This window comes from Triticum aestivum, chromosome 3D, assembly GCF_018294505.1.
Source record: "Triticum aestivum cultivar Chinese Spring chromosome 3D, IWGSC CS RefSeq v2.1, whole genome shotgun sequence".
In the NCBI taxonomy this organism is placed as follows: Eukaryota; Viridiplantae; Streptophyta; class Magnoliopsida; order Poales; family Poaceae; genus Triticum; species Triticum aestivum.
In genome coordinates this window covers 42,907,811-42,931,899 of record NC_057802.1, presented here as the reverse complement: position 1 = coordinate 42,931,899, position 24,089 = coordinate 42,907,811, and the positions used below count along the sequence as shown (strand labels likewise).

Sequence of the window (24,089 nt, the reverse complement as noted above, 5' to 3'; positions counted from 1 at the left end):
AAGAAGGTACATGGTAACACAAGCAAACAAAAGATCGAACGGAAAAAGGGCGAAGAAAACGGCAAGGGTGAAGTGGGGGAGAGGAAAACAAGAGGCAAATGGCAAATAATGTAATGCGAGGGATAAGAGTTTCTGATGGGTACTTGGTATGTCTTGACTTGTGCGTAGAATCCCCGGCAACGGCGCCAGAAATCCTTCTTGCTACCTCTTGAGCACTGCATTGGTTTTCCCTTGAAGAGGAAAGGGTGATGCAGTAAAGCAGCGTAAGTATTTCCCTCAGTTTTTGAGAACCAAGGTATCAATCCAGTAGGAGGCCACGCACGAGTCCCTCGCACCTACACAAACAAATAAAAACCTCGCAACCAACGCAATAAAGGGGTTGTCAATCCCTTCACGGTCACTTACGAAAGTGAGATCTGATAGATATGATAAGATGATATTTTTGGTATTTTTATGATAGAGATGCAAAGTAAAATAAAAGCAAAATAAACGGCGGCAGAAATAGCTTGTTGTCGGGAGATTAATATGATGGAAAATAGACCCCGGGGCCATAGGTTTCACTAGTGGCTTCTCTCAAGAGCATAAGTATTACGGTGGGTGAACAAATTACTGTTGAGCAATTGATAGAATTGAGCATAGTTATGAGAATATCTAGGTATGATCATGTATATAGGCATCACGTCCGAGACAAGTAGACCGACTCCTGCCTGCATCTACTACTATTACTCCACACATCGACCACTATCCAGCATGCATCTAGAGTAATAAGTTCATAAGAACATAGTAACGCTTTAAGCAAGATGACATGATGTAGAGGGATAAACTCATGCAATATGAAATAAACCCCATCTTGTTATCCTCGATGGCAACAATACAATACGTGCCTTGCTGCCCCTACTGTCACTGGGAAAGGACACCGCAAGATTGAACCCAAAGCTAAGCACTTCTCCCATTGCAAGAAAGATCAATCTAGTAGGCCAAACCAAACTGATAATTCGAAGAGAATTGCAAAGATAACCAATCATACATAAAAGAATTCAGAGAAGATTCAAATATTGTTCATAGATAAACTTGATCATAAACCCACAATTCATCAGTCTCAACAAACACACCGCAAAAGAAGATTACATCGAATAGATCTCCACGAGAGAGGGGGAGAACATTGTATTGAGATCCAAAAAGAGAGAAGAAGCCATCTAGCTAATAACTATGGACCCGAAGGTCTGAGGTAAACTACTCACACATCATCGGAGAGGCTATGGTTTTGATGTAGAAGACTTCCGTGATCAATGCCCCCTCTGGCGGTACGCCGGAAAAGGCCCCAAGATGGGATCTCACGGGTACAGAAGGTTGCGGTGGTGGAATTAGGTTTTCGTGGATGCCTCTGTTGGTTTGGGGGTACGTAGGTATATATAGGAGGAAGAAGTACGTCGGTGGAGCAACGTGGGCCCCACGAGGGTGGAGGGCGCGCCCAGGGGGTAGGCGCGCCCCCTACCTCGTGCCCTCCCGGTTGCTTTCTTGACGTAGGGTCCAAGTCCTCTGGACCACGTTTGTTTCGAAAATCACGTTCCCGAAGGTTTCATTCCGTTTGGACTCCGTTTGATATTCTTTTTCTGCGAAACACTGAAATAGGCAAAAACATCAATTCTGGGCTGGGCCTCCGGTTAATAGGTTAGTCCCAAAAATAATATAAAAGTGCATAAAAAAGCCCATTAATCATCCAAAACAGAATAAAATATAGCATGAAGCAATCAAAAATTATAGATACGTTGGAGACGTATCATGCGTAAGCAATAATATTCACAATTTTATTTTATTACCATCATTTGTGTTGAGTTTCATTCATATATATGTATTGACCCCCTTATTCAAATTATATGTGGCAGATGCGGAATGAACTCCTACCACAAGATCGCATGAGAGCAATTCAAGAGGAATTGGTGGGATTCTTTCTTGACCACGTCATCAATAAAGCCAGAGAATACCATGTGGAACTTGAGCTCAGATGTTAGGGTATTGTAAGAGATCTTACATTTTGATATATATGTAGCCAGTAGCGTCGGATAGATATACGAAAACTTGTTGTTCGACCAATCCCTGGGAGAAGGAGAGATCGATCACTTCTCTATGTATATATATGTTCATGACGATCTTGTGTACTTAAAGGTTTCCTTCATTGCTTACTAGCTAGCGTGTCGAGTGCTCTCTATACGTATAGTACGTAGTGTCGACACTACTCTCTATTAGCTAGCTAACACAATATATGAAACCCCTAAATTAACCCTACAAAACCCCCAAACACCCCCCCTTTCAAAAAAAACAAAAACCCCAGCCCCTGAACTGCTGACGCGTGGATGCTTATTGGTCCCGGTTGGTGCTACCAACCGGGACCAAAGGCCCCCTTGCCTGGGAAGCCAAAGCGGCCACGTGGAGCCCCATCTGTCCCGGTTCGTATAAGAACCAGGACTAAAGGTACTGGGCTTTAGTACCGACCCTTTAGTCCCGGTTCAGGAACCGGGACAAATGGGCCTTATGAACCAGGGAAAATGGGCCTTTTTCTACTAGTGACACGACATTCAGCCCGCACCTTCCTCTCACCGTCGTCTTCCCTTCTCTCTACGGCGTCACCCGCCCCCTCCTCTCCCCTCCAAAGCGTCTGAGGACAATTACTGGTGTTGGGGAACGCAGTAATTTCAAAAAAATTCCTACGCACACGCAAGATCATGGTGATGCATAGCAACGAGCGGGAGAGTGTTGTCCATGTACCCTCGTAGACTGTAAGCGGAAGCGTTATGACAACGCGGTTGATGTAGTCGTACGTCTTCACGATCCGACCGATCCTAGCACCGAAAGTACGGCACCTCCGTGATCTGCACACGTTCGGCTCGGTGACGTCCCACGAACTATCGATCCAGCTGAGTGTCGAGGGAGAGCTTCGTCAGCATGACGGCGTGATGACGGTGATGATGAAGCTAGGAGCAAAGGCTTCGCCTAAGAACTGCAGCGATATGACCGAGGTGGGTTATGGTGGAGGGGGGCACCGCACACGTCTAAGACAATGTCTGTTGTGTGTTCTAGGGTGCCCCCTGCCCCCGTATATAAAGGAGCAAGGAGGGAGGCCGGCCGACCCTAGGGCGCGCCAAGGAGGGGAGGAATCCTCCTCCTAGTAGGAGTAGGATTCCTCCTTTCCTAGTCCTACTAGGTTGGGGAAGGAAGGAGAGGGGGAGGGAGAGGGAAAGAGGGGCCGTGCCCCCCTCCCCTAGTCCAATTCGGACTCCCTTGGGGGGGCGCCACCTACTGGCTGTTGCCCTCTCTCTCCCCTAAAGCCCACTAAGGGCCCAATAACTTCCCGGGGGGTGTTCCGGTAACCCTCCGGTATTCTCCGAAATCACCCGGAACACTTTCGGTGTCCGAATATAGCCGTCCAATGTATCGATCTTTATGTCTCGACCATTTCGAGACTCCTCGTCATGTCTGTGATCATATCGGGGACTCCGGACTACCTTTCGTACATCAAAACACATATACTCATAATACCGAACGTTAAGCGTGCGGACCCTACGGATTCGAGAACTATGCAGACATGACCGAGACACGTTTCCGGTCAATAACCAATAGCGGAACCTGGATGCTCATATTGGCTCCCACATATTCTACGAAGATCTTTAACGGTCAAACCGCATAACAATATACGTTGTTCCCTTTGTCATCGGTATGTTACTTGCCCGAGATTCGATCGTCGGTATCTCAATACCTAGTTCAATCTCGTTACCGACAAGTCTCTTTACTCGTTCCGTAATGCATCATCCCGCAACTAACTCATTAGTCACATTGCTTGCAAGGCTTATAGTGATGTGCATTAACGAGAGGGCCCAGAGATACCTCTCCGACAATCAGAGTGACAAATCCTAATCTCGATCTATGCCAACTCAACAAACACCATCGGAGACACCTGTAGAGCACCTTTATAATCACCCAGTTACGTTGTGACGTTTGGTAGCACACAAAGTGTTCCTCCGGTATTCGGGAGTTGCATAATCTCATAGTAATAGGAACATGTATAAGTCATGAAGAAAGCAATAGCAACACACTAAACGATCAAGTGCTAAGCTAATGGAATGCGTCAAGTCAATCACATCATTCTCTAATGATGTGATCCCGTTCATCAAATGAAAACTCATGTCTATGGCTAGGAAACATAACCATCTTTGATTAACGAGCTAGTCAAGTAGAGGCATACTAGTGACGCTCTGTTTGACTATGTATTCACACATGTACTAAGTTTCCGGTTAATACAATTCTAGCATGAATAATAAACATTTATCATGATATAAGGAAATATCAATAACAACTTTTATTATTGCCTCTAGGGCATATTTCCTTCAGTCTCCCACTTGCACTAGAGTCAATAATCTAGATTACACAGTATTGATTCTAACACCCATGGAGTCTTGGTGCTGATCATGTTTTGCTCGTGAGAGAGGCTTACTCAACTGGTATGCAACATTCAGATCCGTATGTATCTTGCAAATCTCTATGTCTCCCTCTTTGACTTGATCGCGGATGGAATTGAAGCGTCTCTTGATGTGCTTGGTTCTCTTGTGAAATCTGGATTCCTTTGCCAAGGCAATTGCACCAGTATTGTCACAAAAGATTTTCTTTGGACCCGATGCACTAGGTATGACACCTAGATCGGATATGAACTCCTTCATCCAGACTCCTTCATTTGCTGCTTCCGAAGCAGCTATGTACTCCGCTTCACACGTAGATCCCGCCACGACGCTTTGCTTAGAACTACACCAACTGACAGCTCCACCGTTCAATATAAATATGTATCCGGTTTGTGACTTAGAGTCATCCGGATCAGTGTCAAAGCTTGCATCGACGTAACCATTTACGATGAGCTCTTTGTCACCTCCATAAATGAGAAACATATCCTTAGTCCTTTTCAGGTATTTCAGGATGTTCTTGACCGCTGTCCAGTGATCCACTCCTGGATTACTTTGGTACCTCCCTGCTAAACTAATAGCAAGGCACACATCAGGTCTGGTACACAGCATTGCATACATGATAGAGCCTATGGCTGAAGCATAGGGAACAACTTTCATTTTCTCTCTATCTTCTGAAGTGGTCGGGCATTGAGTCTGACTCAACTTCACACCTTGTAACACAGGCAAGAACCCTTTCTTTGCTTGATCCATTTTGAACTTCTTCAAAACTTTATCAAGGTATGTGCTTTGTGAAAGTCCAATTAAGCGTCTCGATCTATCTCTATAGATCTTGATGCCCAATATATAAGTAGCTTCACCGAGGTCTTTCATTGAAAAACTCTTGTTCAAGTATCCTTTTATGCTATCCAGAAATTCTATATCATTTCCAATCAACAATATGTCATCCACATATAATATTAGAAATGCTACAGAGCTCCCACCCACTTTCTTGTAAATACAGGCTTCTCCAAAATCTGTATAAAACCATATGCTTTGATCACACTATCAAAACGTTTATTCCAACTCCAAGAGGCTTGCACCAGTCCATAAATGGATCGCTGGAGCTTGCACACTTTATTAGCACCCTTTGGATCGATAAAAGCTTCAGGTTGCATCATATACAACTCTTCTTCCAGAAATCCATTCAGGAATGCAATCTTTACATCCATTTGCCAAATTTCATAATCATAAAATGCAGCAATTGCTAACATGATTCGGACGGACTTAAGCATCGCTACGGGTGAGAAGGTCTCATCATAGTCAACTCCTTGAACTTGTCGAAAACCTTTCGCAACAAGTCGAGCTTTGTAGACAGTAACATTACCGTCAGCGTCAGTCTTCTTCTTGAAGATCCATTATTCTCGATGGCTTGCCGATTATCGGGCAAGTCAACCAAAGTCCACACTTTGTTCTCATACATGGATCCCTTCTCAGATTTCATGGCCTCAAGCCATTTTGCGGAATCTGGGCTCATCATCGCTTCCTCGTAGTTCGTAGGTTCGTCATGGTCAAGTAACATGACCTCCAGAATAGGATTACCGTACCACTCTGGTGCGGATCTTACTCTGGTTGACCTACGAGGTTCAGTAGTAACTTGATCTGAAGTTTCATGATCATTATCATTAGCTTCTTCACTAATTGGTATAGGGATCACAAGAACTGATTTTTGTGATGAACTACTTTCCATAAGGGAGCAGGTACAGTTACCTCATCAAGTTCTACTTTCCTCCCACTCACTTCTTTCGAGAGAAACTCCTTCTCTAGAAAGGATCCTTTCTTAGCAACGAATGTCTTGCCTTCAGATCTGTGATAGAAGGTGTACCCAACAGTTTCCTTTGGGTATCCTATGAAGACACATTTCTCCGATTTGGGTTCGAGCTTATCAGGTTGAAGCTTTTTAACATAAGCATCGCAGCCCCAAACTTTAAGAAACGACAACTTTGGTTTCTTGCCAAACCACAGTTCATAAGGCGTCGTCTCAACGGATTTAGATGGTGCCCTATTTAACGTGAATGCAGCCGTCTCTAAAGCATAACCCCAAAATGATAGCGGTAAATCAGTAAGAGACATCATAGATCGCACCATATCTAATAAAGTGCGGTTACGACGTTCGGACACACCATTACGTTGTGGTGTTCCGGGTGGCGTGAGTTGCGAAACTATTCCGCATTGTTTCAAATGAAGACCAAACTCGTAACTCAAATACTCTCCTCCACGATCAGATCATAGAAATTTTATTTTCTTGTTACGATGATTTTCCACTTCACTCTAAAATTCTTTGAACTTCTCAAATGTTTCAGACTTATGTTTCATCAAGTAGATATACCCATATCTGCTCAAATCATCTGTGAAGGTGAGAAAATAACGATACCCGCCGCGAGCTTCAATATTCATCGGACCACATACATCAGTATGTATGATTTCCAATAAATCTATTGCTCGCTCCATTGTTCCGGAGAACGGAGTTTTAGTTATCTTTCCCATGAGGCATGGTTCGCAAGTACCAAGGGATTCATAATCAAGTGATTCCAAAAGTCCATCAGAATGGAGTTTCTTCATGCGCTTTACACCAATATGACCCAAACGGCAGTGCCACAAATAAGTTGCACTATCATTATCAACTCTGCATCTTTTGGCTTCAATACTATGAATATGTGTATCACTACTATCGAGATTCAACAAAAATAGACCACTCTTCAAGGGTGCATGACCATAAAAGATATTACTCATATAAATAAAACAACCATTATTCTCAGATTTAAATGAATAACCGTCTCGCATCAAACAAGATCCAGATATAGTGTTCATGCTCAACGTTGGCACCAAATAACAATTATTCAGGTCTAAAACTAATCCCGAAGGTAGATGTAGAGGTAGCGTGCCAACGGCGATCACATCGACTTTGGAACCATTTCCCATGCGCATCATCACCTCGTCCTTAGCCAATCTTCAATTAATCCGTAGTCCCTGTTTCAAGTTGCAAATATTAGCAACAGAACCAGTATCAAATACCCAGGTGCTACTGCGAGCATTAGTAAGGTACACATCAATAACATGTATATCACATATACCTTTGTTCACCTTGCCATCCTTATTATCCGCCAAATACTTGGGGCAGTTCCGCTTCCAGTGACCAGTCCCTTTGAAGTAGAAGCACTCAGTCTCAGGCTTAGGTCCAGACTTGGGCTTCTTCAATGAGCAGCAACTTGCTTGCCGTTCTTCTTGAAGTTCCCCTTCTTCCCTTTACCCTTTTTCTTGAAACTGGTGGTCTTGTTGACCATCAACACTTGATGCTCCTTCTTGATTTCTACCTCCGCAGCCTTTAGCATTGCGAAGAGCTCGGGAATTGTCTTATCCATCCCTTGCATGCTATAGTTCATCATGAAGCTCTTGTAGCTTGGTGGCAGTGATTGAAGAATTCTGTCAATGACACTATCATTAGGAAGATTAACTCCCAGTTGAATCAAGTGATTGTTATACCCAGGCATTTTGAGTATATGTTCACTGACAGAACTATTCTCCTCCATCTTGCAGCTGTAGAACTTATTGGAGACTTCATATCTCTCAATCCGGGCATTTGCTTGAAATATTAACTTCAACTCCTGGAACATCTCATATGCTCCATGACGTTCAAAACGTCGTTGAAGTCCCGGTTCTAAGCCGTAGAGCATGGCACACTGAACTATCGAGTAGTCATCAGCTTTGCTCTGCCAGACGTTCTTAACGTCATCAGTAGGATCTGCATCTGGCCTGGCACCCAGCGGTGCTTCCAGGACGTAATTCTTCTGTGCAGCAATGAGGATAATCCTCAAGTTACGGACCCAGTCCGTGTAGTTGCTACCATCATCTTTCAACTTAGCTTTCTCTAGAAACGCATTAAAATTCAATGGAACAACATCACGGGCCATCTATCTACAACAACATAGACATGCAAAATACTATCAGGTACTAAGTTCATGATAAATTAAAGTTCAATTAATCATATTACTTAAGAACTCCCACTTAGATAGACATCCCTCTAATCATCTAAGTGATCACGTGATCCAAATCAACTAAACCATGTCCGATCATCACGTGAGATGGAGCAGTTTTCAATGGTGAACATCACTATGTTGATCATATCTACTATATGATTCACGCTCGACCTTTCGGTCTTAGTGTTCCGAGGCCATATCTGCATATGCTAGGCTCGTCAAGTTTAACCCGAGTATTCTGCGTGTGCAAAACTGGCTTGCACCCGTTGTATGTGAACATAGAGCTTATCACACCCGATCATCACATGGTGTCTCGGCACGACGAACTTTCGCAATGGTGCATACTCAGGGAGAACACTTGTACCTTGAAATTTAGTGAGAGATCATCTTATAATGCTACCGTCAATCAAAGCAAAATAAGATGCATAAAAGATAAACATCACATGCAACCAATATAAGTGATATGATATGGCCATCATCATCTTGTGCCTTTGATCTCCATCTCCAAAGCACCATCATGATCACCATCGTCACCGGCGCGACACCTTGATCTCCATCGTAGCATCGTTATCGTCTCGCCAACTATTGTTTCTACGACTATTGCTACCGCTTAGTGATAAAGTAAAAACAATTATAGGACGATTGCATTGCATACAATAAAGCGACAACCATATGGGTCCTGCCAGTTGCCGATAACTCCGTTACAAAACATGATCATCTCATACAATAAAATTTAGCATCATGTCGTGACCATATCACATCACAACATGCCCTGCAAAAACAAGTTAGACATCCTCTACTTTGTTGTTGCAAGTTTTACGTGGCTGCTACGGGTTGAGCAAGAACCGTTCTTACCTACGCATCAAAACCACAATGATTTTTCGTCAAGTATGTGATGTTTTAACCTTCAACAAGGACCGGGCGTAGCCACACTCGATTCAACTAAAGTTGGAGAAACTGACACCCGCTAGCCACCTGTGTGCGAAGCACGTCGATAGAACCAGTCTCGCGTAAGCGTAATGTCGGTCCGGGCCGCTTCATCCAACAATACCGCCGAATCAAAGTATGACATGCTGGTAAGCAGTATGACTATTATCGCCCACAACTGACTTGTGTTCTACTCGTGCATATAACCTGGCTCGGATGCCACTGTTGGGGAACGCAGTAATTTCAAAAAAAATCCTATGCACACGCAAGATCATGGTGATGCATAGCAACGAGCGGGAGAGTGTTGTCCACGTACCCTCGTAGACCGTAAGCGGAAGCGTTATGACAACGCGGTTGATGTAGTCGTACGTCTTGACGATCCGACCGATCCTAGCACCGAAAGTACGGCACCTCCGCGATCTACACACGTTCGGCTCGGTGACGTCCCACAAACTCTCGATCCAGCTGAGTGTCGAGGGAGAGCTTCGTCAGCACGACGGCTTGATGACGATGATGAAGAAGCTACCGGCGCAGGGCTTCGCCTAAGCACTGCAATGATATGACCGAGGTGGATTATGGTGGAGGGGGCACCGCACATGGCTAAGGCAATGTCTGTTGTGTGTTCTAGGGTGCCCCCGGCCCCCGTATATAAAGGAGCAAGGGGGAAGGCCGGCCCTAGGGCGCGCCAAGGAGGGGAGGAATCCTCCTCCTAGTGGGAGTAGGATTCCTCCTTTCCTAGTCCTACTAGGAGGAGGGAGGAAGGAGAGGGGGAGGGAGAGGGAAAGAGGGGCCGCGCCCCCTCCCATAGTCCAATCCGGACTCCCTTGGGGGGGGGGACGCCACCTCCTGGCTGCTGCCCTCTCTCTCCCCTAAAGCCCACTAAGGGCCCAATAACTTCCGAGGGGGTTCCGGTAACCCTCCAGCACTCCGGTATTCTCCGAAATCACCCGGAATACTTCCGGTGTCCGAATATAGCCGTCCAATATATCGATCTTTATGTCTCGACCATTTCGAGACTCCTTGTCATGTCCGTGATCATATCCGGGACTCCGAACTACCTTCGGTACATCAAAACGCATATACTCATATACAGATCGTCACCGAACGTTAAGCGTGCGGACCCTACGGGTTCGAGAACTATCAGACATGACCGAGACACATTTGCGGTCAATAACCAATAGCGAAACCTTGATGCCCATATTGGCTCCCACATATTCTACGAAGATCTTTATCGGTCAAACCGCATAACAATATACGTTGTTCCCTTTGTCATCGGTATGTTACTTGCCCGAGATTCGATCGTCGGTATCTCAATACCTAGTTCAATCTCGTTACCGGCAAGTCTCTTTACTCGTTCCGTAATGCATCATCCCGCAACTAACTCATTAGTCACATTGCTTGCAAGGCTTATAGTGATGTGCATTACCGAGAGGGCCCAGAGATGCCTCTCCGACAATCGGAGTGACAAATCCTAATCTCAATCTATGTCAACTCAATAAACACCATCGGAGACACCTGTAGAGTACCTTTATAATCACCCAGTTACGTTGTGACGTTTGGTAGCACACAAAGTGTTCCTCCGGTATTCGGGAGTTGCATAATCTCATAGTCATAGGAACATGTATAAGTCATGAAGAAAGCAATAGCAACATAGTAAACGATCAAGTGCTAAGCTAACGGAACGGGTCAAGTCAATCACATCATTCTCTAATGATGTGATCCCGTTCATCAAATGACAACTCATGTCTATGGCTAGGAAATTTAACCATCTTTGATTAACGAGCTAGTCAAGTAGAGGCATACTAGTGACACTCTGTTTGTCTATGTATTCACACATGTACTAAGTTTCCGGTTAATACAATTCTAGCATGAATAATAAACATTTATCATGATATAAGGAAATATAAATAACAACTTTTATTATTGCCTCTAGGCCATATTTCCTTCAACTAGTGCCAAGGAATGCACACTGTTGTAGCGAACTGCTTGAAGGCCTAGATGCAGAGAAACGTTAACTCCTTCAAGCAGTGGTAGCTGGGAGCAGGCGAAGGGCCGATGATTACATAGATGCATATGTGCTTGCATTGTTGTGTTTCTTTAGGAAAACCAATATTTTTTTAGTTTTTTATAGAATGTGTCTTGTTGCAACGGGGGTCAAAATATTCTAGCGGGTGAACACTAATTATGTTTAACATATAAGTCGCATTATCTTTTTGTACGCTAGATCAGTTTTCTTCTTTCACCATAAAAAACCACTCCTCACTCTCTCTCCCTACCTCTACCCCTTTCCCTCCCTCCCTCTCACCCCCCCCCCCCCCCCACCCCTGTCTCTCTGCATCGACGCTTACAACAAATTTGAGTATGACATTGACATGCTACAATAGTTCTTCAACTCATTCGTACTAATTTCATTAATCCACTCCGATCCGTTGCATGTGAAGGATGTATCACTATGTTATGCTAGCGAAGTTATTTCGGGGTGCTAAAATATCCCTACTAAAATTCCAACAGGTTGGCACATCCACCAATTAATCTTCTCACAGATATTATATTAGTACAAATCCTTACACACCATGATGCCGTGGAGCGCTCAATTTTTATTGTAGAATGTTAAGAATTCCCATAAATATATGAAGTAAGGCACCCATATATTTTTATATCAAGATAAAAATAATTTATAAAAGTTTCATGTCAAGTTTTGTACCAAGATAGGAACAATATTTAATAACTGATATTCATATGTAGTGGGTGTGCTAGCATGTTGTACATGGTGGAAATCTTTCAAACAAACTATTAAGTCTCGAGGAAATCATATGCATAACGCACCATCATTGTTTGACACACATACATGCATTAATGAAAGAATACACAAGATATAAAGAAAATTAATATATGACATACTAGAAGCTCCCCAAGTCAAAAATACGTGTTCTAAAAACAGCCCCAAACAGTCATGCGTCACCATTAATTCGGCTACATGTACCACTGTGGGCATCATCACCACCTCAATTGTGCACCAGCTCCAACTTGATCAGAAAGCACAACCTTCATCTATATTGTCCACCGAAAGGTAGCTCTATAGGGCACAACCTTGACTTAAACATCATATCACTATAATTGTGAAGACAATGTGAGATCTGGTCATAGTCTAAAATACGTGCACATGAACTATCAAAGGCCATGCTATAAAAATATTAGCATTGGTATATTGCTCGTGAGCAGTCACAAACCGAATGGTTGCAAAAATATACTGATCAATATGTGTCCGGACTGGAAAAACATTCTTGAAATGGTGATAAATTGAATAAGTTAAAAGAGAAAAGATTATTACCCAATATATCTTGCAATGGAGATTTCTTGGAATTACTTAAAGTCATCAATTTATACAAAAATACATGGGATCAATGATGCTGTGACTGGGGCAAGATACAAAAAATATTCATGAGAAAGTTGCATCACTGGTTGTGCAGTTGTGCCCAGTGTGATTTTTTAACAAAAAAGTTTCATAAGCAAGCACGTGAAGCAACTCTTCTTTACATCTTTCATACCATTCAAAGGGGAACCATACCGATCATCAAATTAAAGGACCAATAAGTTGGCACCAAAACAGAATTAATATTTACCAAGACAATAAACCATATTTGAATTAATGGAAGATGAAAGAGAAGAGAAAAAAAATACCAATATATACATCGAAGGAAATGGAAAATTTCACCTTGCGTCTGCGGAAAATATAATTAGGCCTTCACTATCTTGTAACCTCGAAGTTTCTTCATCATGCCTACAACCTTATGATATGAAACCAAGCTACTACTGACCAAGAAATGTCCAGCATTACATTTGTAGCTATCAAATTTTCCAGCATCATATATACTGGACAATCTGATCATGTTGATGGCTGCTATCGAGTTTTTAGAGAACTCTACACCATCATAATCTTCTTTAACACGCAAAAGAACACAAGGGTCTTCTCCAGGAGCATTAAAATAGCCACGACCATAAGAATAATTCATCCTGCAGATCATTATATGCAATGGGCGTGCAATATAACATCGAAGAATTTAACAATTGTTTTTCACTTGCCTGAATGATGTGATGTTCCTTGCATAGCCTTGGTCTTGTTCTTCTCAGAGCAGACAATACAACTTTCTTTAGTCTGAATGTCAGGTCATAATAGTTGAATCAGAAACAGATCAGCACATCCTTGTTTTAACACTGCCATTCAGTATGAGAGCTAGAACCAGATCAGCGCGCCCGTGTCTTGTGTTTTCCCACTGTTGCTATCGCTGTAACATGATGAAGATGAGTATTTTGAATATCAGTATTTGACTAATTTATCTATAAATACACAAGAACTGAAAAGTTAGTGTGAGTTCTCTGAAAAACACTACACAAAATAGACACAATACTGCTATATTCCCTCGCGGGCGAATCCACTGCGCATTCGAGTGAAAAACATACGTTCCATGGTATCTGCGGGAGCAACGCGGGGGCCTGGCGTGTTTTCTCCGAGAAACTTCTACCCACTTGGTAATTTGAAGTGCTCCTTCAAGTTTTAGCACATCTTAGTGTTAATTTTTTTTACACTCACCATTTTATTGTCAAAATAGACGTGTGTGGCAACGCGCCATCGTGATATGCTGCACAGCCCTTATATTTAGTTATTTACCCGTAAAGTATTTGAGTGCCCATCTTATGTCGTGCCTCTCTATCTTGCTTTCTGTCCTTCGCATGATTTAGAACCCTTGCTATTCTTCTTATACAAAAAATCAAAACCTACCAACCTTATTACCACATAACATATTCGTACACAAAATATTAATCAACATATATTTTCTCCATCAATAGTGAACATGCTCGGGTAAAAAATAAACAGGCACAAAGGTACAAAACCATCGGATGAATATCAGATGCCAAAACACATGTAAAAAGACATGATTCATGGGTATCATAATTATATCGCATGATAAAAAAACTATTCTTGCATATGACTTTATCATCACTAATATTATACTGCCAAAATGGACGGGCACATCAATCTAGTATTATCAAAGCTCAACACAACAAAACAGAGGAACATGTGAACGCTTTTGAGACAGGACTTCTTATAGCAGCACAAACATGCTAGTTCCCGGTTGATCGCCGGGGCGACGCGCGAACATAGAGCGGGCCGTCCATTTTGAGCGTGAGCATTGGACGGTACCCCACCGTGGAATCGCGCTCCCACATCTCAAACCTGAAGAGGTAGAGAAGAGCGGCTGCAAATATCTTCATCTGCCTATACGCGAACTCCTTTCCTAAACAGATCCGAGGCCCCGCCTGGGTTGAACAAGAGGACAAACATACATACACGTGAATTCTGGATCAGGTCGTAGTTTATTGGTCCCTGAAAATAGATGATTTCTTTACCTGGAAAGCGGTGAACTTGTAGGGGCTCTCCGGGACGAACACGCCGTCGTCGTCGAGCCACCTCTCCGGCCTGAACTCCTCGGCATCGTCGCCCCATAGGAACTTCATCTGGCCCATCGCGTACGGCAGGTAGTTCACCATGTCCCCTCTCCTCACAGCGTGCCCGTCCGGCAACGTGTCATCCGAGAAGCAGCACTTGACATCCTGCGATGCAACAACCCATAATCACTTCCCCGGTCGTGACACAAATGGAAACGCAAATGCGGATGATCGGGGTCAACGAACTCACGGTGGGCACCGCCGGGTACAGCCGGAGGGTCTCCGTGAGCGCGGCGTGGAGGTAGTGCATGCTGCCGATGGCGTCTTCGGTCAGGCACGCCGTGAACTCCTGCATGCCGCCCGTGTCCTGGCGGTCGCCGGTGGTGGCCTCCCGCACCTCCTTGGCGATCTTGTCCTGGATGCGCTGGTCTCTGCAGAGCACGTAGAGGAACCACGACAGCGTCCCCGCCGTCGTGTCGCGACCGGCGATCATGAAGTTGAGTATGATGTCCCGCAGGTACTTGTTGTCGAAGCAACCCGGGTCTTTCTCTCTCTCTAGCAGGAATCTCGACAGTATGTCCTCTTTCTTGGCCTGCCAAATCAACAAATGTCACAGATTTGCTGCCACCAGGCAAATTTTCTAAGGGGAATTAAAGCTCACGTACGAATTCTTGCCCTTCTCTGCCCATCTGATCGATCTTCTTCTCGATGACGGCGTACACGAAGTCATCGATGGTGCGCACCGACCGCTTCATGGCCGCCTCCGACAAGATGTTGAGGAGCCTCTTGGCCTTCCATAGTGGGTCCAGGAACCGGTACAGCACCTGCTCGCTGGCGTCGTCGAACGCCCTTGCGAACGCCGCGCCCTCCTGGTTCGAGTTGGACCGGGACAGCGCGCCCAGGTTGACACCGAACCCAATCTTGAAAATCGAGTCCAGCGTTGACCGCATGAACAGGTTCTCCATGTCTACCCTCTCCCCGGCGGAGGCGGCGGCAGCCACGATGCCCGCGAGCTGGACAGCCATGTCGCGGAACACGCCACTGCTGTAGTCGCGGAGCATTCGGGTGCTGAACTCGAAGCTGGCGACCTTCCGTTGGTGCCGCCACTTGGTGCCGTCGACGTTGAAGATCCCGTCGCCGAGGAGGTCCTCCATCACCTCATGGGTCATGGTCCCCTTGCCGTAGTTGGCGAAGTTGGTCCGGAGGATGTACTCGACGTTGGCCGGGTCGACGGTGTGGATGGAGCTGCAGGTCAAGGTGAGCATGCGGAAGGTGCGGTACCTGCGGGAGAGCTCCGTCATGTACTCCGGCAGGCGGCCCCAGTTGAGCAGCTGGTGGAGCATGGTGCCGGCCACGGGTGGGTAGCTCGGGCGCCTCTTGCCGAGCAGGCCGAGGCGCGTCATGTACAGGCCGGCTAGGATCAGGAGCAGCGACGACAGCGCGAGCAGCAACGGCAGCGGTGAATCCATGGCCTGTGAAACGGCGCTGGTGGTGCTAGAGTGCGCCGTGTGGAGATTGAGGAGAGGAAGGCATATGGTTGTCGTTATTTATAGTATAAATTTTAAGATGGTCAGAACTATCATGGACCGTCCATTACTTTTGATCCAAGAGTCTAGATTGAACGAGGTAATACGTCATCTATGAGGTCACCCGCACTCATATTGGTAACTCTTTATTATTTTCGATCCAAGGGTATAGATTGAACGAGGTAATAGGTCATCTATGAGGTCACGCGCACTCATATTTGGTAAGTGTTAGAAAAATAGAAAACACCAAATTTGGGAAGTACGAATTTATAATATATTCCTACCATATAGAGATTGCTCTAGTAAAAGGAAAACAATTGTATTCTTCTATAAAAAATATTGTCATGAGTAATTCCTAATTAAGATGATTCATGCCATTAAATTTCATGATTTATATTAAGATATCATGAGGTCACATAACGTGACACTACATAAAATAAGAACACCTTTATTCATTCCAAAATATATTTATGGGTGCAAAAAAATTGCACATATATGGTCGACTATAGTAACAAATTTCAAAAGATAAAGAAATCATGGTGTCATGCTGGGTAGCAAACTTTGTCTATCTCTACTTCTAAAGGGGGACTTGGTAGCCTCTCCTTCATATTTTTTTGTGTGGTTTTATTTCGTCTCACCTTCCACCACCACCCCTTCATATTGGGTTTTTACCCTTCCAATAAAAAAAATTCTAAGCTTTTTAAACTCCCTTAACCAGCCACGTTATAAACGGGCAGGAACCTATAGCACATTACCAAACAATAAAATTTAATTTCGTTACAATCAGTTTCAAATCCTAATTTTCCTAACGCGATCCCTGCCTTTCTTAACAATCAAATCTTTATCTTCTCAATCTATGTCTACTACCTAAAAAAATACATTCATGCCGCGCACCGCGTTCCGCCCCTGTTTCGGCGACCTCCCTTCGTCGACCTGCTCCCGCATACAACACGAAATCTCCTTAATCTCCGGATCCCTTTCCCATCAATCCTCACGGGGTGTCTTCCCTGCTTCCATCTACCCGTCGTCTGCCCTCCCACCTTTGCCAAATCCCAGCCTCAAGACGGACTCAAAATCTCATATCCGACATTTAGGTCGCGTCAAGAAAGGTCTTGCAAGCCAGGCTCTATCATGTCAAATGAAGTGCACAAGTCTTATTAGCTCAGCCAGGCTCTACCATGTCACTTGTGCAAGGGGGCCAAAATCAACGTACTCAACCAAACACGTCCATAGCTTTCTCTAGCTCTAAAATCTTTATAGTGTACTTCAAAATTTGGGTTCAACCTTTGTATTTAAAGGGTGGGGTTCTTTTATAGTGCACCCCTAAATTGAACATATTGAGTGCCAGAAATTAAGCGAAACAAAACTTAATCCACGTTTCGCGATAACATACTCATTATGAATACCTGTGTCATGAATAAAATATGGTACTATATGTTGATCCATATGTACTCCCTCCGTGTCACTGGTTAACGAGGCACCAGTGCCGGTGTCTCTACGTGCCCGCCACTACTGCTTTTCACCCATGAAGAAATTAGCAAACGTTTAGCAATGGCGAGCAGTTTCTTGCACCCACCATTGTAAATTTTCCAAAATAGCTGTGGCGGGTGCATGTTCACGCTGGCCACCTATAAACCTTTTCCTAGTAGTGTTCTTCTCTTCTTTCTTATTGAAGTGCATGCTCGTACAGTACATGTAATCCCGCCCACACGCCCGCGCTCCCTTACCTTCCCGCATCTACTTCTCTTTTGTTTCATGTTGGATCATGTTGCCCACGTCTCCGCCGCACCTCCTCGCTCACTTCCCTATCCTTCCTTCATATCTAGTCCCCACCCTCGCTCACCGACCATGCCTCCCATGCTATGGCCTCGAGTGGTTCAATCGACTATTCGAGGGGATCGCCGCTGCGCCGCACCCTATCCGGATGGTGGTGCATTACGTTGGCGCTGCTACCTCCGTCGGCCCCTCCTACTCCCACGCCGACGCATCCACTAGCGGCGATGACTCCGGCTCCAAAGGGGGCCTCTTGGACACTGACGAGTATGTTGTCACTGTCGCTGGCGGGCTCCTTGCCAGCACCTTGATGAGAAGATCCCTACTATAGATAACACACACGATCCTCTTGACTACACCAGCTCAAGTTCTAGAGATGTACAGTAGGTACCAATGGCTAGAGTTCGCACACGCCGACTGAAATATCAGGCATTTTCGTCTCTAGAAACGCTTTCAAGCCGTGATGAGCATTGATTTGGCTTGTAGCCCTAAAGAAAATGAGATTTAGCCTGTGGGGTTTTCTTTTCTACATCAACTATCTGGTCTCGATGTAGGGTAACAATCCACAAACAGTAACATTTTGGATTTTCAGAGGTTTTGTGTTGTTGTTTCGTCTCAAACTTTTCATGTTCATTCGTCGGCGTCATTGTAGTTAACTCAATCAGCACGCCAAGCAAGCTGCCTGACCGATCGATCTGCTAACAATCGGCTTCGCCACGGCACCTGTGACGAAAACGAGAACACGGACACACCAGGTGGCAAGTGCTCGTTAAATAACGAGAACAATATGCCTTCCTCAATAATCCAGAGACAGAGGGCGCACTGAACCAGCACCATACGTGACCCAGCGCCGTTTCACGGACATGGATTCATCGCTGCTGGCCGCGCTGTCGTCGCTGCTCCTCCTAGGCCTAGCCCTGTACCTGGCGCGCCTCGCCCTGCTCGGCAAGAGGCGCCGGAGCTACCCACCCGTGGCCGGCGTCATGCTCCAGCAGCTGCTTAACTGGGGCCGCCTGTCGGAGTACATGACGGAGCTCTCCCGCAGGTATGGCACCTTCCGCATGCTCACCCCGACCTGCAACCACGTCTACACCGTCGACCCTGCCAACGTCGAGTACATCCTTCGGACCAACTTTGCCAACTACGGCAAGGGGGCGATGACCCATGACGCGCTGGAGGACCTCCTCGGCGACGGGATCTTCAACGTCGACGGCGCCAAATGGCGGCACCAGCGGAAGGTCGCCAGCTTCGAGTTCACCACCCGGGCGCTCCGCGACTACAGCAGTGGCGTGTTCCGCGACATGGCCGCCGAGCTCGCGGGCATCGTGGCCGCCGCTGCTGCGGCCGGGGAGAGGGTGGACATGGAGAACCTGTTCATGCGGTCGACGCTGGACTCGATTTTCACGGTTGGGTTCGGGGTCAACCTGGGCTCGCTGTCCGGATCCAACCAAGAGGGCGCGGCGTTCGCCAGGGCGTTCGACGACGCCAGCGAGCAGTCGCTGTACCGGTTCTTGGACCCGCTCTGGAAGGCCAAGAGGCTCCTCAACGTCTCGTCGGAGGCGGCCATGAGGCGGTGGGTGCGCACCATCGATGACTTCGTGTACGCCGTCATCGACAAGAAGATCGAGCAGATGGGCAGAGATGAACACGAATTCGTACGTGAGCTTTCTTGACTTTGCCTGGTGGCAGCAAATTAGTCGTGACATTTGTTGATTTTGGCATCAGGCCAAGAAAGGGGACATACTGTCGAGGTTCCTGGTGGAGAGGGAGAAAGACCCCGGCTGCTTCGACAACAAGTACCTGCGGGACATCATACTCAACTTTGTGATCGCCGGCCGCGACACCACGGCGGGGACGCTGTCGTGGTTCCTCTACGTGCTCTGCAGAGACCAGCGCATCCAGGACAAGATCGCGCGGGAGGTGCGGGAGGCCACCACCGGCGACCACCAGGACGCGGGATGCGTGCAAGAGTTCACGGCGTGCCTGACCGAAGACGCCATCGGCAGCATGCACTACCTCCACGCCGCGCTCACGGAGACCCTCCGGCTGTACCCGGCGGTGCCCACCGTGAGTTGACATTTGCGTTGCCATTTTGCGCACCGTACAGTACGTCAGGACAAAGGAAATGATTATGGGTTGTTGCATCGCAGGACGTCAAGTGCTGCTTCTCGGATGACACGTTGCCGGACGGGCACGCCGTGAGGAGAGGGGACATGGTGAACTACCAGCCCTACGCGATGGGCCGGATGAAGTTCCTGTGGGGCGACGACGCCGAGGAGTTCAGGCCGGAGAGGTGGCTCGACGACGACGGCGTGTTCGTCCCGGAGAGCCCCTACAAGTTCACGGCTTTCCAGGTGAGCGAGTGACTACCAAATCATCACAAAAAATATATACGACCTGGTCCAGAATTCCATATGCATGTATGTAACGTGTGTGTATGTTTGTCCTCTTGTTGAACCTAGGCGGGGCCTCGGATCTGCTTGGGAAAGGAGTTCGCTTACAGGCAGATGAAGATATTTGCGGCAGTTCTTGTGTACCTCTTCAGGTTTGAGACGTGGGAGCACGACTCGAGGGTGGGGCACCGCCCGATGCTCACGCTCAAAATGGACGGCCCGCTCTATGTTCGTGCGTCTCCCCGGCGATCAACCGGGAACTAGCGTGCTGGCTACTATAAGAACTAGAAGATGCCATGCACGTTGCTGCGGAACCATTTTCGACAATCATTGTGTTATATAAAGAATCAGCAAAAAAGAAAAGGATACTAATATAAACTTGATGGGCTATGTAATCTAGCATGATGTCACCAAGATAAAGCAATGATTCAGACCATGTTGAGTAGAATGTTGCTAAAACACAATGCATGTGCAAGAATTAACTCCACGGCCAACGACTAAATCACGACACTGACTATCAGACTTGCATATGAACAACTGAATGCACTCTCTAAATCCCTGAAGCTAAGCTGTGTTTCTGAATGACAAAAGTGAAGCACCGAAGATAGTAGTGGACTAAATCTCAGAAAGAGGAAAAATGTGACAAAAATGGCTTCTATGCCGACGGCTGCCCTCGGCATATGGCCGTCATCTTCGATTTCCTCGGCAGCGCCGAAGGTTTTCCATAGCCATGGGCAAAAAAATTGACGTCACCGTCCGTTTGACGTCGTCGGGACACGTATGCTATCGCAAAGCCCTCGGCATATCTCGCCACGTGGTAGCACCCTGGTGCTCCTTGTGAGGTGCTTTGCCGAGGGCAAAGCTTGGATCTAGCTCCCGAGCATGACCAGTCATTCGCGTTGTTATTCTTATTTACTGACGTGAATAGCCGGAAATTCGCAGGGGCACGCCGAGCATGACCAGTCGTTTACGCAGTGATACGTGCACTTGTGTGCACTGCAAATTATAAAAAACACATGCAATTCTTTTACAATTTGAATATGCACTAGTGCAGAACCGGGCTTTAGCGCCGGTTCGTAAGGGCGAGAGTGGAGACTAAAGCCCCCCCCCCCCCCCCTTTACTACTGGTTCGGCACGAACCGGCGCTAAAGTGCCACCACGTGGCACGAGCCAGGCCCGGGTGTTGGTAGACCATTAGTACCGGTTGATAGCACCAACCGGTACTAAATGTTTGGGGGGGTTTTGGTTTCAATTTTTATTTTTCCATTAATTTTGTGTTTTCCATTTAATTCTTTTTTGTTTGCTGGTATTTTACGATACTACATATTGTACACGTTATGCATATATATAAATAGATTTTCTCGTAGAACCGATCATATATATATATATATATATATATATATATATATATATATAATCGAATGTCTCACAAACACCATTAATTATTCACACATACATATATATGATCGGTTCTACAATTTCTCCTACATGTTGTCTTGGTGCCTTCGGAGCACGATGACAAGTGGTTCATGAGGGCGGTAGCGGGTAATAGTTTTCTCCTTTAGGATCTATGACCTGGTCGAGCAAAAATCCCGCTATTTCCTCTTGAAGTGCTAGTATGCGCTCCGTTAGTAGGAGCTGCTCCCGCACCTCTCTGAACTGTTACGAAGGAGATCAATATGCATGTGTATTAGTTCTGTGACTATATATCGATAATGGTGTAAAAATTTGTGAATAGTTTCTGACAAACGTACCCAGTCCTGTCTATCAGAACTGCTCCTTTCAGACGCCATCATGCGAATGTTCTCGCAAACGTAGAATGCACACGGTTCAGTCCCCGGCGCCTGCTTCAGGGCCTTTACGAGAATTGAATTTAATCAGGTAATAATTAATCAAGCATGATAATTAATTAATGGTATTGAAACAAGAATTAAAGAGATGGTAGCTAGCTAGCTAGTACTACTTAATTACTTACCTTGGGTCGATACCAAAATAGCTTTTCTCGCCATTTTCCTGGAGTCACCTTGGTGAACTTTGCCCAAGCCCTGCCCGCCGGCAAAGAAAATTAATAAAGGGGTTATTAAATAGTTCATATCAGGAAATGACGAACTAAATAGGCCGAGATATAGTTAATAATGATTGAAATTACCACCATGCTGTAGTCACTTTCTTTTTTAAGTAGTGAGTCCATTACTTCAACTTTTCCTTCTTCAACTTTAATGTCTAACAAGATCCAGTGGTACCTGCATGCGCATACGTTTGCATGTACAAATTAAGCGGGCATGTGCATAACACTAATCAACTATAACCCTAAACCCTATACACTTGTTAACATCTAGCTAGTAAGCAAAAACAGAATTTGTAGTACAAGACAGTGTGACTCATTCGAAGTTGTAAGGAAGTAGTATATCTTCATTGGTATTGAGGCGCTTCAAGAACTCTAGCATGTTTTTATCTACATCTTGTCTACACCATTCCAATTTCCATGTGTATTCATTAACGGTATTTGGGTCAATGAACCCAATGCCATAGCGTCCAGCTTTTTTCATTTCATACATCTTCATCCTGCATAATACCACAAAAAAGAATATATAGTAAAGATATATAATTACAGGTAATTAATGATCAATCAATGAGCACTAGAGCTAGCTTGAGACTTAAATTACAGAAAGAAATCACTTACAGACAATAGCAACTGACGATAGATTTGTCGAGTGCATCTTGATTGAATAACTGAAAGTTCTGAATACTCAACGGACAGAGCTTTCTTATGGAAGTAATGCTCTTCCTTGACTTGCACCATGAGGGACTCTCGATTGGAACTCTTGGTAATTTTGATGTACCAATCATGCAATTTATACTTTCTCGTTGGGAGGTTCTTGACCTCCTCGGGCTCGACCAAAGGTTGGCCCCGGACATATTTCCGTTTTATTTCCTCCTCTCTAAGGGGAGACATGGGCTCGACCTCGAGGAGTTGTCCAATAGTGATCTTGAGCATTTCAGCCTGCATTATATGCTCCTCGGTTATTACCACATCGCCCAGCTGGGGAACGTTAACAGTTTGTCCACAATAATATTGGGCGCGCGTACTCTCATGTGTTGTTGGCACAACAAGCGGGGGGGTCGATTGCGCTGCCTGTTCTCCCAGCTGGGGAACGGTTTTCCCGCATTTTTTGACAGCTGCTTGTTGGCTCGAGCTCGAGCTCGCTTCTTTCTGTAGTCGTGCTCGATGTGCCTTCCTGATTTGGCGCTCATAGTCTGAGTCAACAGGCTTGGGAGCTGGTTTTCTTGCCATATGAATAAAGTGGTCCATAACTTTCTCAGGCACTTTCTCCCTCGGCGGCGGTGCCGGTTTCGGTCCAAAATGGGAGTCCACTTCGGCCCTCACTATGGCTGTGTTTTGCTCCTCGGTCATGTCGTAAGGCCTCTGAGGAAGAGGAGCGAAGCTTGGACCATATTTATATCGCTTTCTCCGCCTGTACTTCCTGTACTACCTCGACTCGTACCACTATGCACCATAGCTGCGGCGTGTCTCTTCTGCGATTGCTGAGGCGGCGG

The 24,089-nt window shown here is 45.7% G+C and overlaps 2 protein-coding genes across 2 annotated transcripts; one reads left to right on the top strand and one right to left on the bottom strand.

Moving 5' to 3' along the window:
- Window positions 1-14,276: 14,276 nt before the first annotated feature.
- On the bottom strand, window positions 14,277-16,340 carry LOC123074022 (cytochrome P450 704C1-like). The gene is made up of 4 exons (XM_044496979.1): window positions 15,505-16,340; window positions 15,090-15,431; window positions 14,801-15,004; window positions 14,277-14,710 (listed from the first exon to the last, which is right to left on the bottom strand). Exons 1-4 carry the CDS (start codon window positions 16,306-16,308, stop codon window positions 14,516-14,518), a joined length of 1,545 nt encoding a protein of 514 aa, XP_044352914.1. The 5' UTR covers window positions 16,309-16,340; the 3' UTR covers window positions 14,277-14,515.
- A 2,588-nt stretch (window positions 16,341-18,928) lies between these two features.
- LOC123074021 (cytochrome P450 704C1) lies at window positions 18,929-20,967 on the top strand. Its single transcript, XM_044496978.1, has 4 exons — window positions 18,929-19,793; window positions 19,864-20,205; window positions 20,289-20,492; window positions 20,601-20,967. The coding sequence occupies exons 1-4, from the start codon at window positions 19,002-19,004 to the stop codon at window positions 20,793-20,795; spliced, it is 1,533 nt and encodes a 510-aa protein (XP_044352913.1). The 5' UTR covers window positions 18,929-19,001; the 3' UTR covers window positions 20,796-20,967.
- The last annotated feature ends 3,122 nt before the right edge of the window (window positions 20,968-24,089 follow it).